General features: G+C 32.8%; 1 protein-coding gene across 1 annotated transcript; it reads right to left on the bottom strand.

Moving 5' to 3' along the window:
* Window positions 1-492: 492 nt before the first annotated feature.
* LOC149539176 (replication protein A 70 kDa DNA-binding subunit C-like) lies at window positions 493-16,915 on the bottom strand. Its single transcript, XM_089802524.1, has 3 exons — window positions 16,788-16,915; window positions 1,227-1,909; window positions 493-1,100 (listed from the first exon to the last, which is right to left on the bottom strand). Exons 1-3 carry the CDS (start codon window positions 16,913-16,915, stop codon window positions 493-495), a joined length of 1,419 nt encoding a protein of 472 aa, XP_089658650.1.
* Window positions 16,916-17,352: the final 437 nt, after the last annotated feature.

Genomic DNA, 17,352 nt, shown 5'->3' with positions numbered 1-17,352 from the left:
GGATTATTAAGTTAACATGACCAAAATGTATAAAATGTTTTGTCCTTTCCATAATACTACTGCTATAATTGATCTGATAATACATAGCAATGCATAAGAGAGTTCACACAAAATGAACAAAACATGGTATTCACATATCTTGTCTATATATTATGTTTGATGGAGTTTATAGTGAAAAGAGAAGTGCTAACGAGTCTCAATTTTTCTATACAATTATACAAATGCCAATGTACAACAATGGATATAGAGCATGGAATAACAGATGCTTGGATACTATACAATTGGTGAAATAGAGCATTGAACAATTTATGTACAATCATTGTACAACTATGGATATATAAGTGACATGCAGTAAGAAACAACTCATCCTTGCATATGGTTATTAGTACTTAGGTTGCTGATTTGTTTCAAAAGGTTGTTACTCTCAGCCACAAAATCTACAAGTTTAATCTGCTCAATAGTTGCCTTAAGTCGGCCTGTCTTGTTATATGTCTATTTCTTACAAATTATGCTAAACAGGTAATCTTTGTTTATAGGATCTCTTATGACTCGACGAGCATAATTGTCATCTTCTCCTGAAGAATCAATCAAATATAGGTTTTTAGTAGTAACATCAAGTAGTTGAGTAGCAACATCATCAAATGCAATGACCCTTATTATATCTGTGTAATCCTTGATCTTCATTTGCAGAAGATACCTATAATCATACTCAGAATGACTTACATTACACTTTGTACATGTCCACTTTTCATCTATTTCCTTAGTGAGTTTTTTATTACATTGACGTTCTCCAAGTTTGCAAGGGCAAGCTAGATAGTAAAGGTCATCTTCTTTTATAGTTGTGAGAGTGGCCTTCACGATGCAGTGTAGGGGTTTAGTCATGCACTCTATTTTTTCACGGATATCCAAAATTGTTATCCTTGCTATAGATCCCCTCAGAGTAGTTGTTCCAGTTGTATTTATTTGTAAGCTCCCTCCAATTCTACTATACCAATCTTGGATTTCTTGGGCCTCTTCAATGTTTGGGTCTACCGCTAACGTAGTAGCAATGGATGTTGTAACAACCTTTCCATTATAGTGATTGATGTGGCCATTCTTTACTGCAATCACAATTTCTTGATGTTGTTCATACTACTGATATACTTGATTACCCTCTTTCCTTGCTAGTAGCCCCCATAGAGTGACATTTATATTGGTGCTAGATGTATCTAGTAGTTGTATGGTACGATGTGGCACCTCTGTGTGATCTCTTCTTTGTAGGGTCAATGATGGCCCTACGAACGTGACAACTCCAATGATGTCAACAGTTGTGTTATCACTCATATTTGTAATGTCGATGGTCGACGTAAAATGGAATTGATGTATTGGGATGGCAGGGTCATCTTCGAGTGTAGAAATTGTGGATTCTGTTGACAATATGATTTCCACTCCACTATTCAACTTATTATACATCTTATTTGTTGGCTTCACATCTCCACCAGAAATTGCGTACATTGCACCTTTTTGTATATGTGGGAAATGCACATTAGTAGCTTCATTGAAACGAGTCACACATATTTTAGATCCTTCACTGTCTATGATATCAAAGCTGAATACTCGTCCAACACCTCTATGATTCTTATATTCCCTCTTATCACCTTCATTTGTAACACAAGATGTTATAGCCCATCTCGTCTGGTTTGGATTTAGGTCTTTGATAGCAGTAGGAATGGTTGGCCTTTGGGTCGACTTTGGTGGGCTTTGTATACCAAAATGTACTTTATGGCACTTTGTTGAGGTCACATATGAGGCACTATCAGTACATATCGCAGGCTCTACTTGGCCTTGTATTACTTTTGTTATGGGCCTGGCAACGCCAATAAGTTCATGATTTGTTTCAATGATTTGCATGCTTCCTATTACCACCCACCTATACATGAAATATATCATGGGTTAGGTACCTTTCAAATTTAACATTCTAGCGCACAATGAGCATAATAAGTGCATAATAGTAAGGTTTAGTTGCACTCACCTTGATTTAGTTATTGTTGGGCTACTGTACTTATTTAGTTGTAGTATTGTCTCAATACATAGTTCATGTTTTGCTACATGGTGGTTGTATTTCGTAAGCAACGAAGTGTTAATTTTGTACTCCCCATCTGATATGTCTATCCTGTATTGCTTAATTTCTTCTTGCCCAAATCTAAGGTCAAAGATTGCAACTATTTTTACGTTTTGGTTTATCGATGGCTCTCCACTATGAATAAGCTTGATTGTTCCTTTTTTTAGAAAGGAATCCATGTGTTGTAAATTATCACAACTCTTGCAAAACCATTGCATTGATCTTTAACTTGGGAATACCCTAAATAGAGGAGTAGTTATGAGGTATGTACGATTGTAAAATGAAAATAATCATTCTAATGTATGTCAAGCATGCTAATGTGTTACCTAAAATGCATATTAGAGCTCAGGGGAGTACTCACATCCTACTTTCAGCTTGGAAATTTGAGGTTAGCAAAAGCGATAGTTACAAATTCTGCTTCTAAAATTTAAGACTGAAGATTCTCTATCAAAGTAGTTTTTACAACATTTACTCTGCTTTCAAAATTCGCAGCAATATAAATATTTGAAAGATATTGTTGACCAATGGAGTGAAGAGAGTAATGTAGGAATCTCTATTTCTTTATAATATGCTAAAGAAACTATCCATTGGGCCAAGTTTGGACTAATCTTCCCAGCATAATGTGTTCTTCAAATTCTAGGAAAGCTTGAAAATTTGCTTTAATGTAGCTTTCAAAAATTTTAATTATTATTCTGACATAAATTTTGTATTTTTTTAAAGAAATTGATTTTGACTAGAGACTATTTATTCTCAGCAGATTGAGTGGCTACATGCCTATGAGATAAATGGTTAGTTAAATTTGAGTACATTTTTTTTCTTTTCTCATTACACAGCCTTTGCATCATTGTCTACTATGGTCATGCATGCAGTAATCATCCATGGAAAGTCATGAATAGAGACTATATATTCTTAGTAGTCTGAGTGGCTACATGCCTATGAGATAAATGGCCAGTTAAATTTGAGTACATTTTTTTCCTTTTCTCATTGCATAGCCTTTGCAGCATTGTCTGCTATGGTCATGCATGCAGTAATCATCCATGGAAAGTAATAACTTCTCTGTTACCGTCAAATTAGAAATCAACTTAAAAATTAGAAATCAACCCGATGAAAAGTTTTATTGAATGACTCTCCTATATTATTATGATTACATCGAAAATGTTCCAGTCTAGTTTCTAATCTTTTTTTCTCTTACGTACACAAGTTTGTACATGTTGAAATCTCATTTCAATGCCAATATGCTCTTTTTCTATCTAAGATTCACTGGCCTACATTATTAATTCATGCACACTAATATTTATTTATTGGTACTCTGTTCTTATTTACATAGTGCCTAACATGAATTGAGTTTTCTTGGATACTGAATAGGAAGTGGTTAATCAAGGCCTCTACACCAGGAGCCTTGCATTACAAATCAATGCAACATAAGTTGCTAAAGAGTTGGGTATATCTGCTACAATGATAAACCTACCCAAACTGATGAATTTTAAGAAGCAATAGATCAATACGATTCTGATTTCATGAAAGCTCTAAGAGGTAATTTTAATCATGTACAAGTACATATGTGTATGTAATGTCCAATAATTAATTAAGAATAAATTGTGCAGCTACTGGTTATAGATAAAGTAAAGGGTTACCTACTTAAGCCAATCTACAAATAACACTCCATTTAAGGACCAGATAATGTCCTACTGGAAAAAGGATATGGGTTAAGAAGTAATAACTCAACACCATGTCTTTAAAAATGTAGATGTTTAGTAACATCAGATGGCCATCTAATCCTATGTTGATATACAAAAATTACCACCAACAATTATTGTTCTAGCAAGGTTATTGAATATAAACATATCCAGTAAGGTTCTTGAATATAAACATTTCCAGTTCCAAACTTGACACTGATGAGTCTTTCTCTAACAAGAAATACATCAAGAGTTATTATCTATTATCACACAGATCAACTGCAAATATAAATCCAAAAATAACCATCTAAAATTTACACAATAGAGTTCAACTAGAGAGATGGAATTCTGGCTAGTTGAGGCATGGGTTATGATTACATTGAACTTTAAGAGGTACAATTTATAGCAAAGAGAGGCAACATAAGCTCCAAATCAAAAAGCTTAAATGGCCTTCATCTTTAGCCAACATTCACCTTTGAGAGGCTTGGGAAAATGCATAACCATCCATACACAATCCTACGCAACAATGAGGAAGCTCGACTACAAATCATGTCTCTATAAACAAAGTCAATAACATGCCCTTCTCTAAAAGTGTCTCAATGTTTTTTTTAAAATATTGTACCTATGATAAATAATGTCATATATTGGACATACTAGATATTGTTATAAGCAACACAATTGAATGCTATTGAATGCAAATAAGCCCAACTGGTACAATACCAAAAATAGTAATTTTGTTAGACAAAATGTAACATGACACACCATTTATGTACATAACACAACCATGTCATTTGCATATGTTTAAGTCGTACTTCCATGTGTAATACTGGCAAAATTTTGTGAGACATAACATTTGTGAGAAGCATATTGGAGCCATACATAACAGGATTTATGGCATAACATTGTCACAAAACCAAGTTATATTTGACTCATTAAATTTTATTTTTTAATGCTATATTTATATTGCACTTATTTGGGGTTCCTTTGTCGGAAAGTGTCCTATTCGGCCCAAAAAATGTTTCAACTTGAGATTTCGAAAGGCAGGGGCTCGACATGGGGCTGTTTCAAATGGAGTTGCCTATTACGGGTGTTGAACGTTTGGACATTTTCTCCCACTGTCGAGATGTCCATGCTAGAATCCTGCTTGCAATTGAGTTGATAGACAACTGCTTCTAAGAGGGATGGAGGGGCCATGGGTGTCACCATAGACACTCGATTTGCAGATGAATGGAGGCCACGGGTATGAGGTCAGGGTGGATATTGGATTATCTGACTTTGTTCTTCAATGAATATTCCTTGTAATAGCTTAAGAATATATATATATATATATTTGGAGATTTACCGCCATATGAGAGATTCCTAAAATTTTAGTGTTTCATCCATTTTCATTTTGGGATAGAGTTGAGTGGCAATGGATGAAAGTACCCCAATTTTAAATATAGTTGATTTGCAATGTGTATATGAAGTTTCTGTAGGATCAATTTCTTAGGCATTCTAGTGAAGACTATCCAACTTCTTACATCAATGCTTTTACATGCCTTCCTGCACATGATAATCTCATTTGCAACATTAGATTATGACAAAATATTCATATTAGGGTATTTCAAGAGACGAGTATATCAAATAGTGTATTCGCTTACATTTTTCTCCTATCAGGAAATTTTGTAGGTTTGTGCAGAGCAATATGATGCTACTACAGTAAACAATATGGACTAATTAGATGCAAAATCTAGATCAATTATCTCATTGTGTATCATTCTCTATCGTCCATAGTTCCATTTGGAGACTTAGGGAAACTTCCAGGTGGAAGTATATGTCATGGAATAATGACATGTAATTATAATACAAAATAATCTACCACTTTTGAGATGCCATCAATTTTGTTTTGTTTGAACATATTTGTAGAATTTTTGTTGAGATGAAGCACTAAATCAAAGGACCTATAATTCACATATATCTATATTGTTGAAATGCATGAAGTTGTGTACAACTTAGACATTTTGTTAAACACTTGCCATGCATCCTTTTAGACTGGCTTATTTGGCATAAATAATAACAATTTGGCAGCTAAGTAGATATGGCATATAAATTCTGTGAGATGTTTATTTTCTGATTGACTTAGCATCATTGAATTGCACATATAAACTAAAACTTCCAATTTGATGTCATTTTACTATACATGTTCAAATTTAAGGAATACTGACCTGTGAAAAATGAATGGGATTTAATAGCAGGGATTGCAGCATCTTAGATTAGTTTTTACATTTGTGTAAATGTTCATGGATACATAGTCTCTGTATATTTCAGTTGGCAGTTTGTTACCATTTTGGACATATAACTAAAGACAGGTACAACTCATTCCCATGTTGAAATGTCTTTTACAGTATTATATTGCATCTGTAATACCATTCAATACTATTTATTAATTTTTGATTTGATCTTATACCTATGGGCTCTAACTCTGTCACTTGCACATATCAGATGCAAATATATGTGACTCAATAGAATGCCACAACTTCCGCTTCATATCTTGCTGGTGTGACTGTCCAACAGCCTGTGCAAATGGTTCCACCCTAATGTTTTTGACATACCTTAAGTGTTGAATCTCATGTACATTGCTATCATATTTGCATCAAGTTTATCATTTGCAATTTGAAATAACGTATTGAACCAAATCCGATTCAATACTATTGCTTTTTTAATTTTTGTATTTGTAACACTTAATGAAAAGTCAAACTTAATTACATCGAGAGGCATTCTATACAATGGCAGCACAAATGCCTAGCACAGGAATATGCCAAGATTCCTTGTCAATAAAAAAGAAAAGGCAGGAGTTACAAACTTCTAAATTAAATATTAAATTATTAAATCATAAAATAAAAAATACACCTAAAATAATAGTTGGCCGAAATAATAAGATGCCAAATGGAAGCCGAAATAATAGGCCCGAAAAAATAGGGCCCGAAAAAGTAGGACCCGAAAAAATAGGGGCAAACCAATTTCAATATGATTTTTTTTTTGTTAAATATAATATTGCATGTAGATTCATGCTTTTTTTTTGTGCGGAGTGGGGGAATTTGAAATAAATTCGTGGAATGTGAAGAGATGTTTGTTGGGGGAGATGAGGAGTCTCTCACAAGCTATAAAAAAAAGGCTCCTCATTTCATTTTCATTTTATGTTTTTGCAGGAAGGAAGAGGTGAAGATTATTGGAGGATTAGATTGGAGTTTTTGAACAGGAATAGATTGAAGTTTTGGAGTAATATTTTTGCTAATGAGATTTCTATTTTCTATTTAGATTTAGATGTAGACATAGATTCAGATTCAAAATTAGTTATAATATTCTACTTTGATTTAGATTTCAATTTCAATTAGGTCCATTTAGATTTCTAGAATTATATTCAAAATTGTTTACGCTTACATTTAATAGTTTAATCTTGCATGTTTGATTTAGATTTAGATTTGCATTCAAAATCTTTTGAGTTATATATTTTATAATACTTTTCATTTGCATATTTTAAAAGTGCATGTTTCAAATTAGTTTTAGATTTGCATGTTTCATATTAGTTTCAGATTTACATATTTCAAAATAGTTTTAATTTGCATGTTTTAGATTTGAATGTTTCATAATAGTTTTACATTTGCATGTTTCAAAGTATTTATATTTTCATGTTTCAAAGTATAATTTTATCATTTATGTTGATGACAATGTCACCATATCAATACAATTTATATTTTATTAAAGTTAATGATTTATTTAAAGTACATGAATCATATATTTAGTATATATTTTATCATTATTAGATTGTAAAATATAGAAAAATTCTCCAAATAATAGTTGGCCAAAATCATATGAAGCCAAATGGATGCTAAGATAATAGGGCCTAACAAAAGGGGCCAAAAATAGGACTCGAAAAAATAAGGCCAAAAAAATAGGACTGAAATAATTTCATTAAATTTTTAAATATAAATTTATTTTTGCATGCACATTCATGCTTATTTTTCGTGGGGAGTGGGGGAATTTGAAACAAATTTGTAGAATGTCAAAAGACATCTATTGGGGGATATGAGGAGACTCTCATGGGTTATAAAACAAATGCTCCACATTTCATTTTCATTTTGTGTTTTTATAGGGAGGAAGAGGTGGAGATTATTGGAGTGGATTAGAGTTTTTGAAGAGGAGTAGATTAAAGTTTTGGAGTAATTTTTTGCATGTGAGATTTCTATTTTTAATTTAGTTTTGCTTTTAGATTTAGATTTAGTTATGTATTTAGATTTAAATGTAGATTTAATTTCAAAATTAGTTATAGTTTAGCCTTGCATGGTTGATTTAGATTTAGAATTCAAATTGAATCAAAATCTACTTGATTTAGATATTTGATAATACATTTCATTTGCACATTTTTAAAGTGCATGTTTCAATTTAGAATAATAATTGCATGTTTCATATTAGTTTTAGATTTTTATATTTCAAAATGGTTTTGGTTTTTATGTTTTAGATTTGTATGTTTCATAATAGTTTTATATTTGCATGTTTCAAAATATTTATGTTTTTCATGTTTCATAATTAAATTTTATCATTAATGTGGATGGCAAGGTCACCTTATCAATAAAATTTGTATTTTATTAAATTGAATGATTAATTTAAAATAAACAAATCATATACTTAGTTTATATTTTATCATTATTTAATTAGATTAATTATGTGTTTTATTTAAATATTTTTCACAGTATATATAATTTTTTATTAATATTTATGTTTGTAATGTTTGAAAAGTGGAAGACAATGCCACCATATTTCAAGCATTACAATCAAACTATTTCATTTGAAATAGTTTTGTTTTTTATTTATGTTATTTTAAAAATTATTCATTTGAAAGAATTTGTGTTAATTATGAATACTTTTTTATTCTGATAATTTCTATATGTTGGTGTTTGTTTATAAGTTTGCAGGTTACTATTTGAGTTATGGATGCCTCGAACAAAGAATCAAACATTATTTGATACTAGCCTGACTACTTCAATAAACTCAAATGATTTCTTTGGGACCGAGTTTGACAAATGCCTACAAATAATTAAAGAAATGTGCACAACTATAATTAAAGTTATGGACAATGCAATATTTCCAATTGACTATGTTGGGGAAATAGAAGTAATGCATATGAAAGATGCATAAAAATTCATATGTGACACATCTACAAAAGTGGATGGGTTTCCCTCAATGATGAAAGAAGTCTTTCATGATCATTGTTCAAACAAAAGAATCCTAATCATTGAAGAATGTGACATGTATTTACGCCATTACAAAGATTTTTATTTTTTGTATATGGTTCATTCTTGTCTCCAATTTTAGAATTTTACTTCGAATTAGTTGTATTGGCAGTTTTGTTTTCGCATTGTTCTATGTAACTTTTACGAAGAAGAGAACAAGAAAAAATAAATTTATTATTGTACAAAATATTTCTTTAATGGATGTGGCTACTAAATATGTTAATTAAGAAAGAAAATCATAAGTCTAAATAGATGTCCTTAATGATAAGTATATTTATTGATTACTATTCTTGATCATTGCAATAAAAAATGCATTAACATTATTAAAAATTCAACAATATATAATGTTCTCACATTATCATGCATAAATAATTTCCATAAAATTGATTCTTATATATTATTTCACACTTCTTACATCATCTAAATAGTTGTGTTGGGACTTGTAATTTCCCTTTTATGAATTTAAAGGTTTGCAATATTTGAGTCATTTGTATAACATATATCCCAAATTTGACCATAGTTGTACTCCAAATACTCCAACACTACACCTAAATCTCATACTTCCCTTAACCATGTCCCTTATTTTAGTGTAACATTTAAGCACTTACTAACCTTAACCATAACATTGAGTGTCATATAAATGAAACTGTAAACCTTGGATCCTAACTCTAACTCTTACTCTATATATGACTATACTAAGCATTTAGTAAATTATATACCTTAACCTAACCCTATATGTACTAGAAACTAGAAATAATATTATATTTTTTATAAGTGGAAATATATATAAATAAATAAATAAATAAATATAGATAGATAGATAGATAGAGAGAGAGAGAGAGAGAGAGAGAGAGAGAGAGAGAGAGAGAGAGAGAGAGAGAGAGATTAGGGGGTGTATCTAGAGAGATAGAGAGAGATAGATTAGGGGAAGTATCGAGAGAGAGAGAGAGAGAGAGAGAGAGAGAGAGAGAGAGAGAGAGAGAGAGATTAGGAGGTGTATCTAGAGAGCAGGGAGAGAGAGGGGGGAGAGAGATTAGGAGGTGTATCTAGAGAGCAGGGAGAGAGAGAGTGAGAGAGAGAGATTAGGAAGTGTATCTGGAGAGCATAGAGGGGGGAGAGAGATTAGGAGGTGTATCTAGAGAGCAGGGAGAGAGAGAGAGTGAGAGAGAGAGATTAGGAGGTGTATCTAGAGAGCATAGAGGGAGGGAGAGATTAGGAGGTATATCTAGAGAGCAAGATGAGAGAGATAAGGGGGTGTATCTAGAGATTACAAAGAGGGATTAGGGGGTGTATCTAGAGACTAGAGACAAAGAGAGATTAGAGGGTGTATTTAGACAAGGGAAGATATTACTAGGTGTAGTTAGAGAGTAGGGAGAGAGAGAGGGAGGGAGGGAGAGAGAGATATAGAGAGAGAGAGAGGATGGGAGAGGAAGGGATTACATTATTAAAAAGATTAATAACTTGTATCACAATAGCACTAATCATGGGCACTATAATAGAACTAACCCACATAAAAATTTAACCTGACAATTACCCTAACACTAAGATAAACTATAATAATAGCACTAACATCAACTATAATATGATTAATAACCTAGAAATAACCTTAACCGCAATAATAACACAAATCCTAACTCTAACTCTAACTCTGAGTCTAAATCTAACCCTAACCCTAACCTTAACCTTAACCCTAATCCTAACCCTAACTCTAACTCTAATTCTACCCTTGACCCTAACCTTAACTTTTTATAACCCTAACTCTATACCTAATTCTAACCCTAACCCTAAGCCTTACTATAACCCTAATCCTAACTATTATTCTAACTCTAATGCTAATTCTAACCCTAAACCTAACCTTAATTTTAACCCATCTTCAAACTCTAACCCTAACTCTAACTCCAACTCTATCTCTAACCCTAACCCTACCCCTAATTCTAACCCTAACACTAACTCTAACTCTAACCCTAACTATAATTATAGCTCTAACTCTAATTTTAACCCTAACCCTAACACTGACCCTAACCCCAACCCTAACCCTACCACTCATCCTAACCATAACACTATATATAATACTAATCCTAACCCTAACACTATATTTAACTCTAACCCTAACACCAATTCTAATCCTAACCCCAACTGTAATTCTAACCCTAAATCTAACCCTAACTCTAACCCTAAATCTAACCCTAACTCCAACTCTATCTCCAATTTTAATTATAACTCTAACTTGATCCCTAACTCTAACTCTAATTCTAACCCTAACCCTAACCCTAACCCTAGCCTCAATTCTAGCCCTAATTCTAACACTAACACTAATGCTAACACTAACATTAATTATAACCCTAACCCTAATGCCAACCCTAACTCTAACTGTAACCCTTGTGCTAACCCTATCCCTAATTCTGACCCTAACTCTATCTCTAACCCTTCTTCTAACTCTAATTCTAACTCTAACTCTAGCTGAAATCCTGACTCTAAATCTAACCCTAACCCTAACCCTAATTCTAACCCTAGCTTTATTTATAACTTTAATTCTAGCCCTAACACTAATTCTTAACCTTACCCTAACCCTAAATCTAACTCAATCTCTAACCCTAATTATATTTGTAACCCTAATTCTAACCCTAACCCTAATCCTAACTCTAACTCTAACTGTAGCTCTAATTCTACCCCTAACCCTAACCTATATATCCCTAACTCTAATCCTAATTCTAACCCTAATCCCAATTCTAGCCCTAACCCTAACCTAATTTTAACCCTAACTATAACTCTAATCCTAACTCTAACTCTAACAATAACTCTAATTCTCACCCTAACCCTAACTCTAACTCTAATGCTCATTCTAATCCTAACCCTAATTCTAACCCTAAATCTATCTCTATCTGTTACCCTAACTCTAACTCTAACTCTAACTTTATCTCTAATTCTAACCCTATCCCCAATTCTAACCCTAACTATACCTCTAACTCTAACTCTAATTGTATCCCTAACCCTAATATTAACCCTAACCCGGACTCTAACTCTAATTGTATCCCTAACCCTAATATTAACCCTAACCCTGACTCTAACTCTAAACCTACCCCTAATCCTAACCTTAACAATATATATAACTCTAACTCCAACCCTAACCCTAATTAAATCCTAATCCCAACCCTAACTATAACCCTAACCCTAAATCTAACTAGGTAACTCTAACCCTAACCCTAACTCCAACTCTATCTCTAACTTTAACTCTAACTTGAACTGGGACTCTAACTCTAATTCTAACCCTAACCCTAATCTTGTCCCCAATTCTAACCCTAGATCTAACTCTAACTCTAACTCTTATACTAACACTAACACTATCACTACCTCTAATTTTAACTCTAACTTTAATTGTAACCCTAACCCTAATGCTAACCATAACCCTAACACTAACCCTAACTCTAACTCTAACCCTAATTCTAACCCTAACATTATTTCTAATCCTAAATATAACCCTAACCCTAACTGTATTTGTAACCCTAATTCTAATCCTCGCCCTAATTCTTACCCTTATCCTAACCCTAACTCTAACTCTAATCCTAACTATATCTGTAACCCTAATTCTAACCCTAACCCTAATCCTAATTCTAACTCTAATTCTAAACCTAACCCTAAATCTAAGCCTAACCCTAAGTCTAGCCCTCACCCTAACAATAGCTCTAATTGTAACCTTAACCCTAACAATAACCCTAAATCTAATCCTAACTCTAATTCAAACCCTATCCCTCACCCTAATTTTAATCCTAACTCTAACTCTAACCCTAACCCTAACCCTAACCCTAACCTTTACACTATCCCTAACCCTAATTCTAACCTTAACCTTGACCTTAACTATAACTCTAACCCTAACCCTAACACTAACACTAACCTTAACCATAAACATAACTCTACCCCTAAATCTAACTCTACCATAACCCTAACTCTAACTTTAATGCTATGTCAAACCTTAACCCTAACCATAACTCTAACCTTAACCTTGACTCAAACCCTAACCCTAACCTTAACCCTAACCCTATCCCCACTATAACCCTACCCATAACCATAACGATAACTCTAACCCCAACCTTAACCATGAGCATTACTCTAACCCTAACCTTGACCATAAACATAACTCTACTCCTAACTCTAACCCTAATTCTAACTCTACCATAATTGGACTCTAACCCTAACCTTAACCATTAGCATAACTCTAACTCTAAATCTGACTCTACCATAATTGGACTCTAACCCTAACCATAACCTTAATTTTAATCCTGACTCAAGCCCTAACCCTAATTTTGACCTTAACCTTGATTCAAACCCTAACCCTAACCCTAACCATAGCCTTACTATAACCCTAACCCTAATCATAACCATAACCATAACTCTAACCCTAACCTTAACCATAAACATAACTCTAAATAACTCTAACAATAACCATAACCATAACTCTATCCCTAACCTTAACCATAGCTCAAACCCTAACCCTAACTTCAACCCTAACCCTAATGCTAATTCTAACCCTAATTCTATACCTAAGGTTAACATTAAATGTAATGGTAACTTTGTCCCTAACCATATATCTACCTATGACTATAACATTTTACATTACAATATCCCAAAACAAATTTTTTTAAAAATCTAAATTAAACTCCTTATATTAAATTAAAAAAAAGTTTGACTCAAACCCTAACCCTATCCCCACTATAACCCTAACCATAACCATAAAGATAACTCTAACCCTAACCTTAACCATGAGCATTACTCTAACCCTAACCTTAACCATAAACATAACTCTATCCCTAACTCTAACCCTAATTCTAACTCTACCATAATTGGACTCTAAGCATATCCCTAACCCTAACTATAAGCATAACTCTAACCCTAGCCTTAACCATGAGCATAACTCTAACTCTAGATTTGACTCTACCATAATTGGACTCTAACCCTAACCCTAACCTTAATTTTGATCCTAACTCAAAACCTAACCCTAACTCTAACCTTAACCTTGATTCAAACCATAACCCTAACCCTAACCCTAGCATTACTATAGCCCTAACCCTAATCATAACCATAACCATAACTCTAACCCTAACCTTAACCATGACCATAACTCTAACCCTAACCTTAACCATAAACATAACTCTAATCGGAACCTTAACCATAACTCTAACAATAGCCATTAACATAACTCTATCCTTGACCTTAACCATAGCTCAAACCCTAACCCTAACTCCAACCCTAACCCTAATGCTAACCCTAACCCTAATTCTATCCCTAAGGTTAACATTAACTGTAGTGGTAACTTTGTTCCTAACCATATATCTACGTATGACTAACATTTTACATTACAATATCCCAAATTTTTTTAAAAAAAAATCTAAATTAAACTCTTTATATTAAATTTTTAAAAATATGACTCAAACCCTAACCCTAACCCTGTAACGCCCCGCTCGGGAACCCAAGAGAAATAAACCTAACATGTTACAATGTTTACTGAACTATTTTTTTTTTTAAAAGTTTAAACAACATCAAGATAACATTAATGCGGAAGTAATATGAACATACACATCAAATACACATATGCAAGTATATATACAGTTTCAATTCCTCAAGGATTCCTTTACGTTGAGTCACATTTAATAATTTTAAATTAATTAGTTTAAGTTCCAAGTACAATGTCTCAAGATCATAAAGAAATAACAGATACATAAATCGCATAAGCAAATGCATAAGTATAAACCATACAATGAAAGCACATCCACTAAATAACATCCAGTGCACATGTCGCAGGGTATGTGAAAATAGATACAATACACTAGGATATATGATAACATATATACATCATCGGAAAAGAAGTCTCTGAGATAAGAAATAAGAATGATAGAGGTACATCTTCTGCAACGAACATCCAACAGCTAGCAAAGTAAAGGGGGACCCAAATGGTAAGAAGGCACTACCTCTTGACCGCGTGGTTACCTAGTCAGGCTTCCACTCCCACCGTGCAGGGAAGATAATGAATGATCCACAAACGGCTATCAAACATAAAACATTCCTAGGCAAGGTACCCCTAATAGCCAAAACTACCTCAAAGGTAACACATGCTACTCAAGAAGATAAAATAATCCAAAAGTAAGAACACTCAATCCAATACCGACACCACATAACCAAACATCATACACAAATCGAGTATAAACCAAATACCAAGATCATAAGATAAAGTCAACGAAAGATAATCATCTCAAGTCAAAAGCCACATGTCAAAAGTACAACATCCATGAATCACCAATCATCCTCAATGAAAGTAAGTAACTATAATAACACATCCGACAATGGATACACCACCAACAATAAGTACACCACCAGAGGTACACACAAAATCTACAAAGATCTACAGAGGAGACTCAGGCTACATACTAGGGAGTGTCGTCACATGGCTGCTTAAGTTACCCTGGACTGATCTCTTAAGAGACCCCGGACCCTCAAGCGTTGAGTTACCCTGGACTGGTTACTATGAACCCCGGACCCTCAACATCACACATATGGAAACTAGAAAGCCCTCTCAAGAAGACGAGGCACTCATCTCATTCCCATCCTTAGTCTGTACAAGCACTCAAGGCATGGGTAAATCAAAAATCTCTAACTTATCTTTTTAGTGTGTTTCCCCCCATAAATTTTACTTACTAGATTATCACTTATTACATAACTTGCATTAGGTTACCCTGGTACTGACCACTTTGGGTCCCGGACCCCTATGCAAGCCACTCCCAAGTCATGTCCCTAGACAACCTCTCCTTAGCACATAAAAACATAGTTGTGTCCCATACCACAACACTCATAATGATCAAACTCAGTTCTTTAACAGGCAACCTGATAATAAGATGGTTCTCTCATCCAAGAACAAATAAAAGCTCCACAAGATAAACCTCATAAATATAATCTCAATTTGAATCACAAAACTCATCATAACAACTAGCCACATAAATAGTATCAAAGAAATCCAACAAAGCCTCTGGTGTACATCCTAGACTGGTCAAGATCTAAACAACCCCAAAATTCAAAAGCATAGATAGTACAAGCAAACAGTATAATTTCATAGTTTGGGTTTGATTTGAAAAGACACAATAGGGTTAAAAGTAAAGTTTCAGTTTTGTGTTCAATGTATGTTTCAAGTGAATGAATTCTCAGTTTATTCCTCAAGTCAACTCTATAAAATTACCCCCATTTATTTATTTGACTTAAATATGTAAAATTACCTTCATAATAAGTCATTTTCCCAAAAGCATTATCTGAAGATAATCGATTATTTATTTAAGTTATAAAAAATAACAATTGCTAAATTTAATAAAATCATTACAATCTTATTAAATTTACACATTTAATAAAATTATACATTGTTATATAATTTTCGTATTAATCATTCCTAATTAAATCAAAATTTAATTAGCTTAATTAATAATCACTTACTATATCTGACTCATTAATAATCCTTAATTAGATCCAATTTAATTACGTCAATTATTAATTTTTTTATTTTTATTTTTTTATAAAACATCTTTTAGTTATTAATAAAAAAAATTAATGATAATATAATTTTAAAATTTAATAATTAAAGTTTTATATAATTTAAATTTAATAACTTAAAAGTAAATTTAACACAATTTAAATTTATTAAATTATAATTAAATTACAATTTTAAAAAAATGCATAAATTAAAAAAGGACGTTTAAAGCCCACCGGCTTTTGGCCGCAGCCTTTGCTGAGCCGGCGGCAGCTCTGCCGTAGCAGGCTGCTGCAGCAGCAGCAGTACATAGTACTGCTGCTGTTGCAGCAGTCACTATTGCGACAACAACAGACTGCCGCATACGGAGGACACGGGGGTACGGGGTGGGTAAAACCCGCCCCTCCCCAAATTTTTTTTATAATAATTAAATCGCCAACTTACATCGATAAATCCTTTCAAATTATTATATTTGAAAAATTTAACAACTATTTTTATAATTTGATAATTTCCTATTTCATTAAAATTTATGATATCCATTTCAAACAAACTTTACAATAACATTATTTAAAAGAAAAAAATTTAAAATATATATATATATATATATATATATATATATATAATAACGTTTACATTATTAATCTGATAGGAAAACTAAGTTTGACCATTCAAATTTCTAATTTAAATCTTTCTTTTCCTTCAAACCTTACGTGATTTAATTAATTTCCTCTATGATTCTTCTGTATAAACAATGAGAAACTAATTTTAACCAATCAGATCTTGAAACAATCGAGATGATAA

This window comes from Cupressus sempervirens, chromosome 9, assembly GCF_028749045.1.
Source record: "Cupressus sempervirens isolate cs-2001-9-10 chromosome 9, ASM2874904v1, whole genome shotgun sequence".
NCBI classification, from domain to species: domain Eukaryota; kingdom Viridiplantae; phylum Streptophyta; class Pinopsida; order Cupressales; family Cupressaceae; genus Cupressus; species Cupressus sempervirens.
Note: the sequence above shows the minus strand (reverse complement) of the source record. Positions and strands in the feature narration are given on the sequence as shown.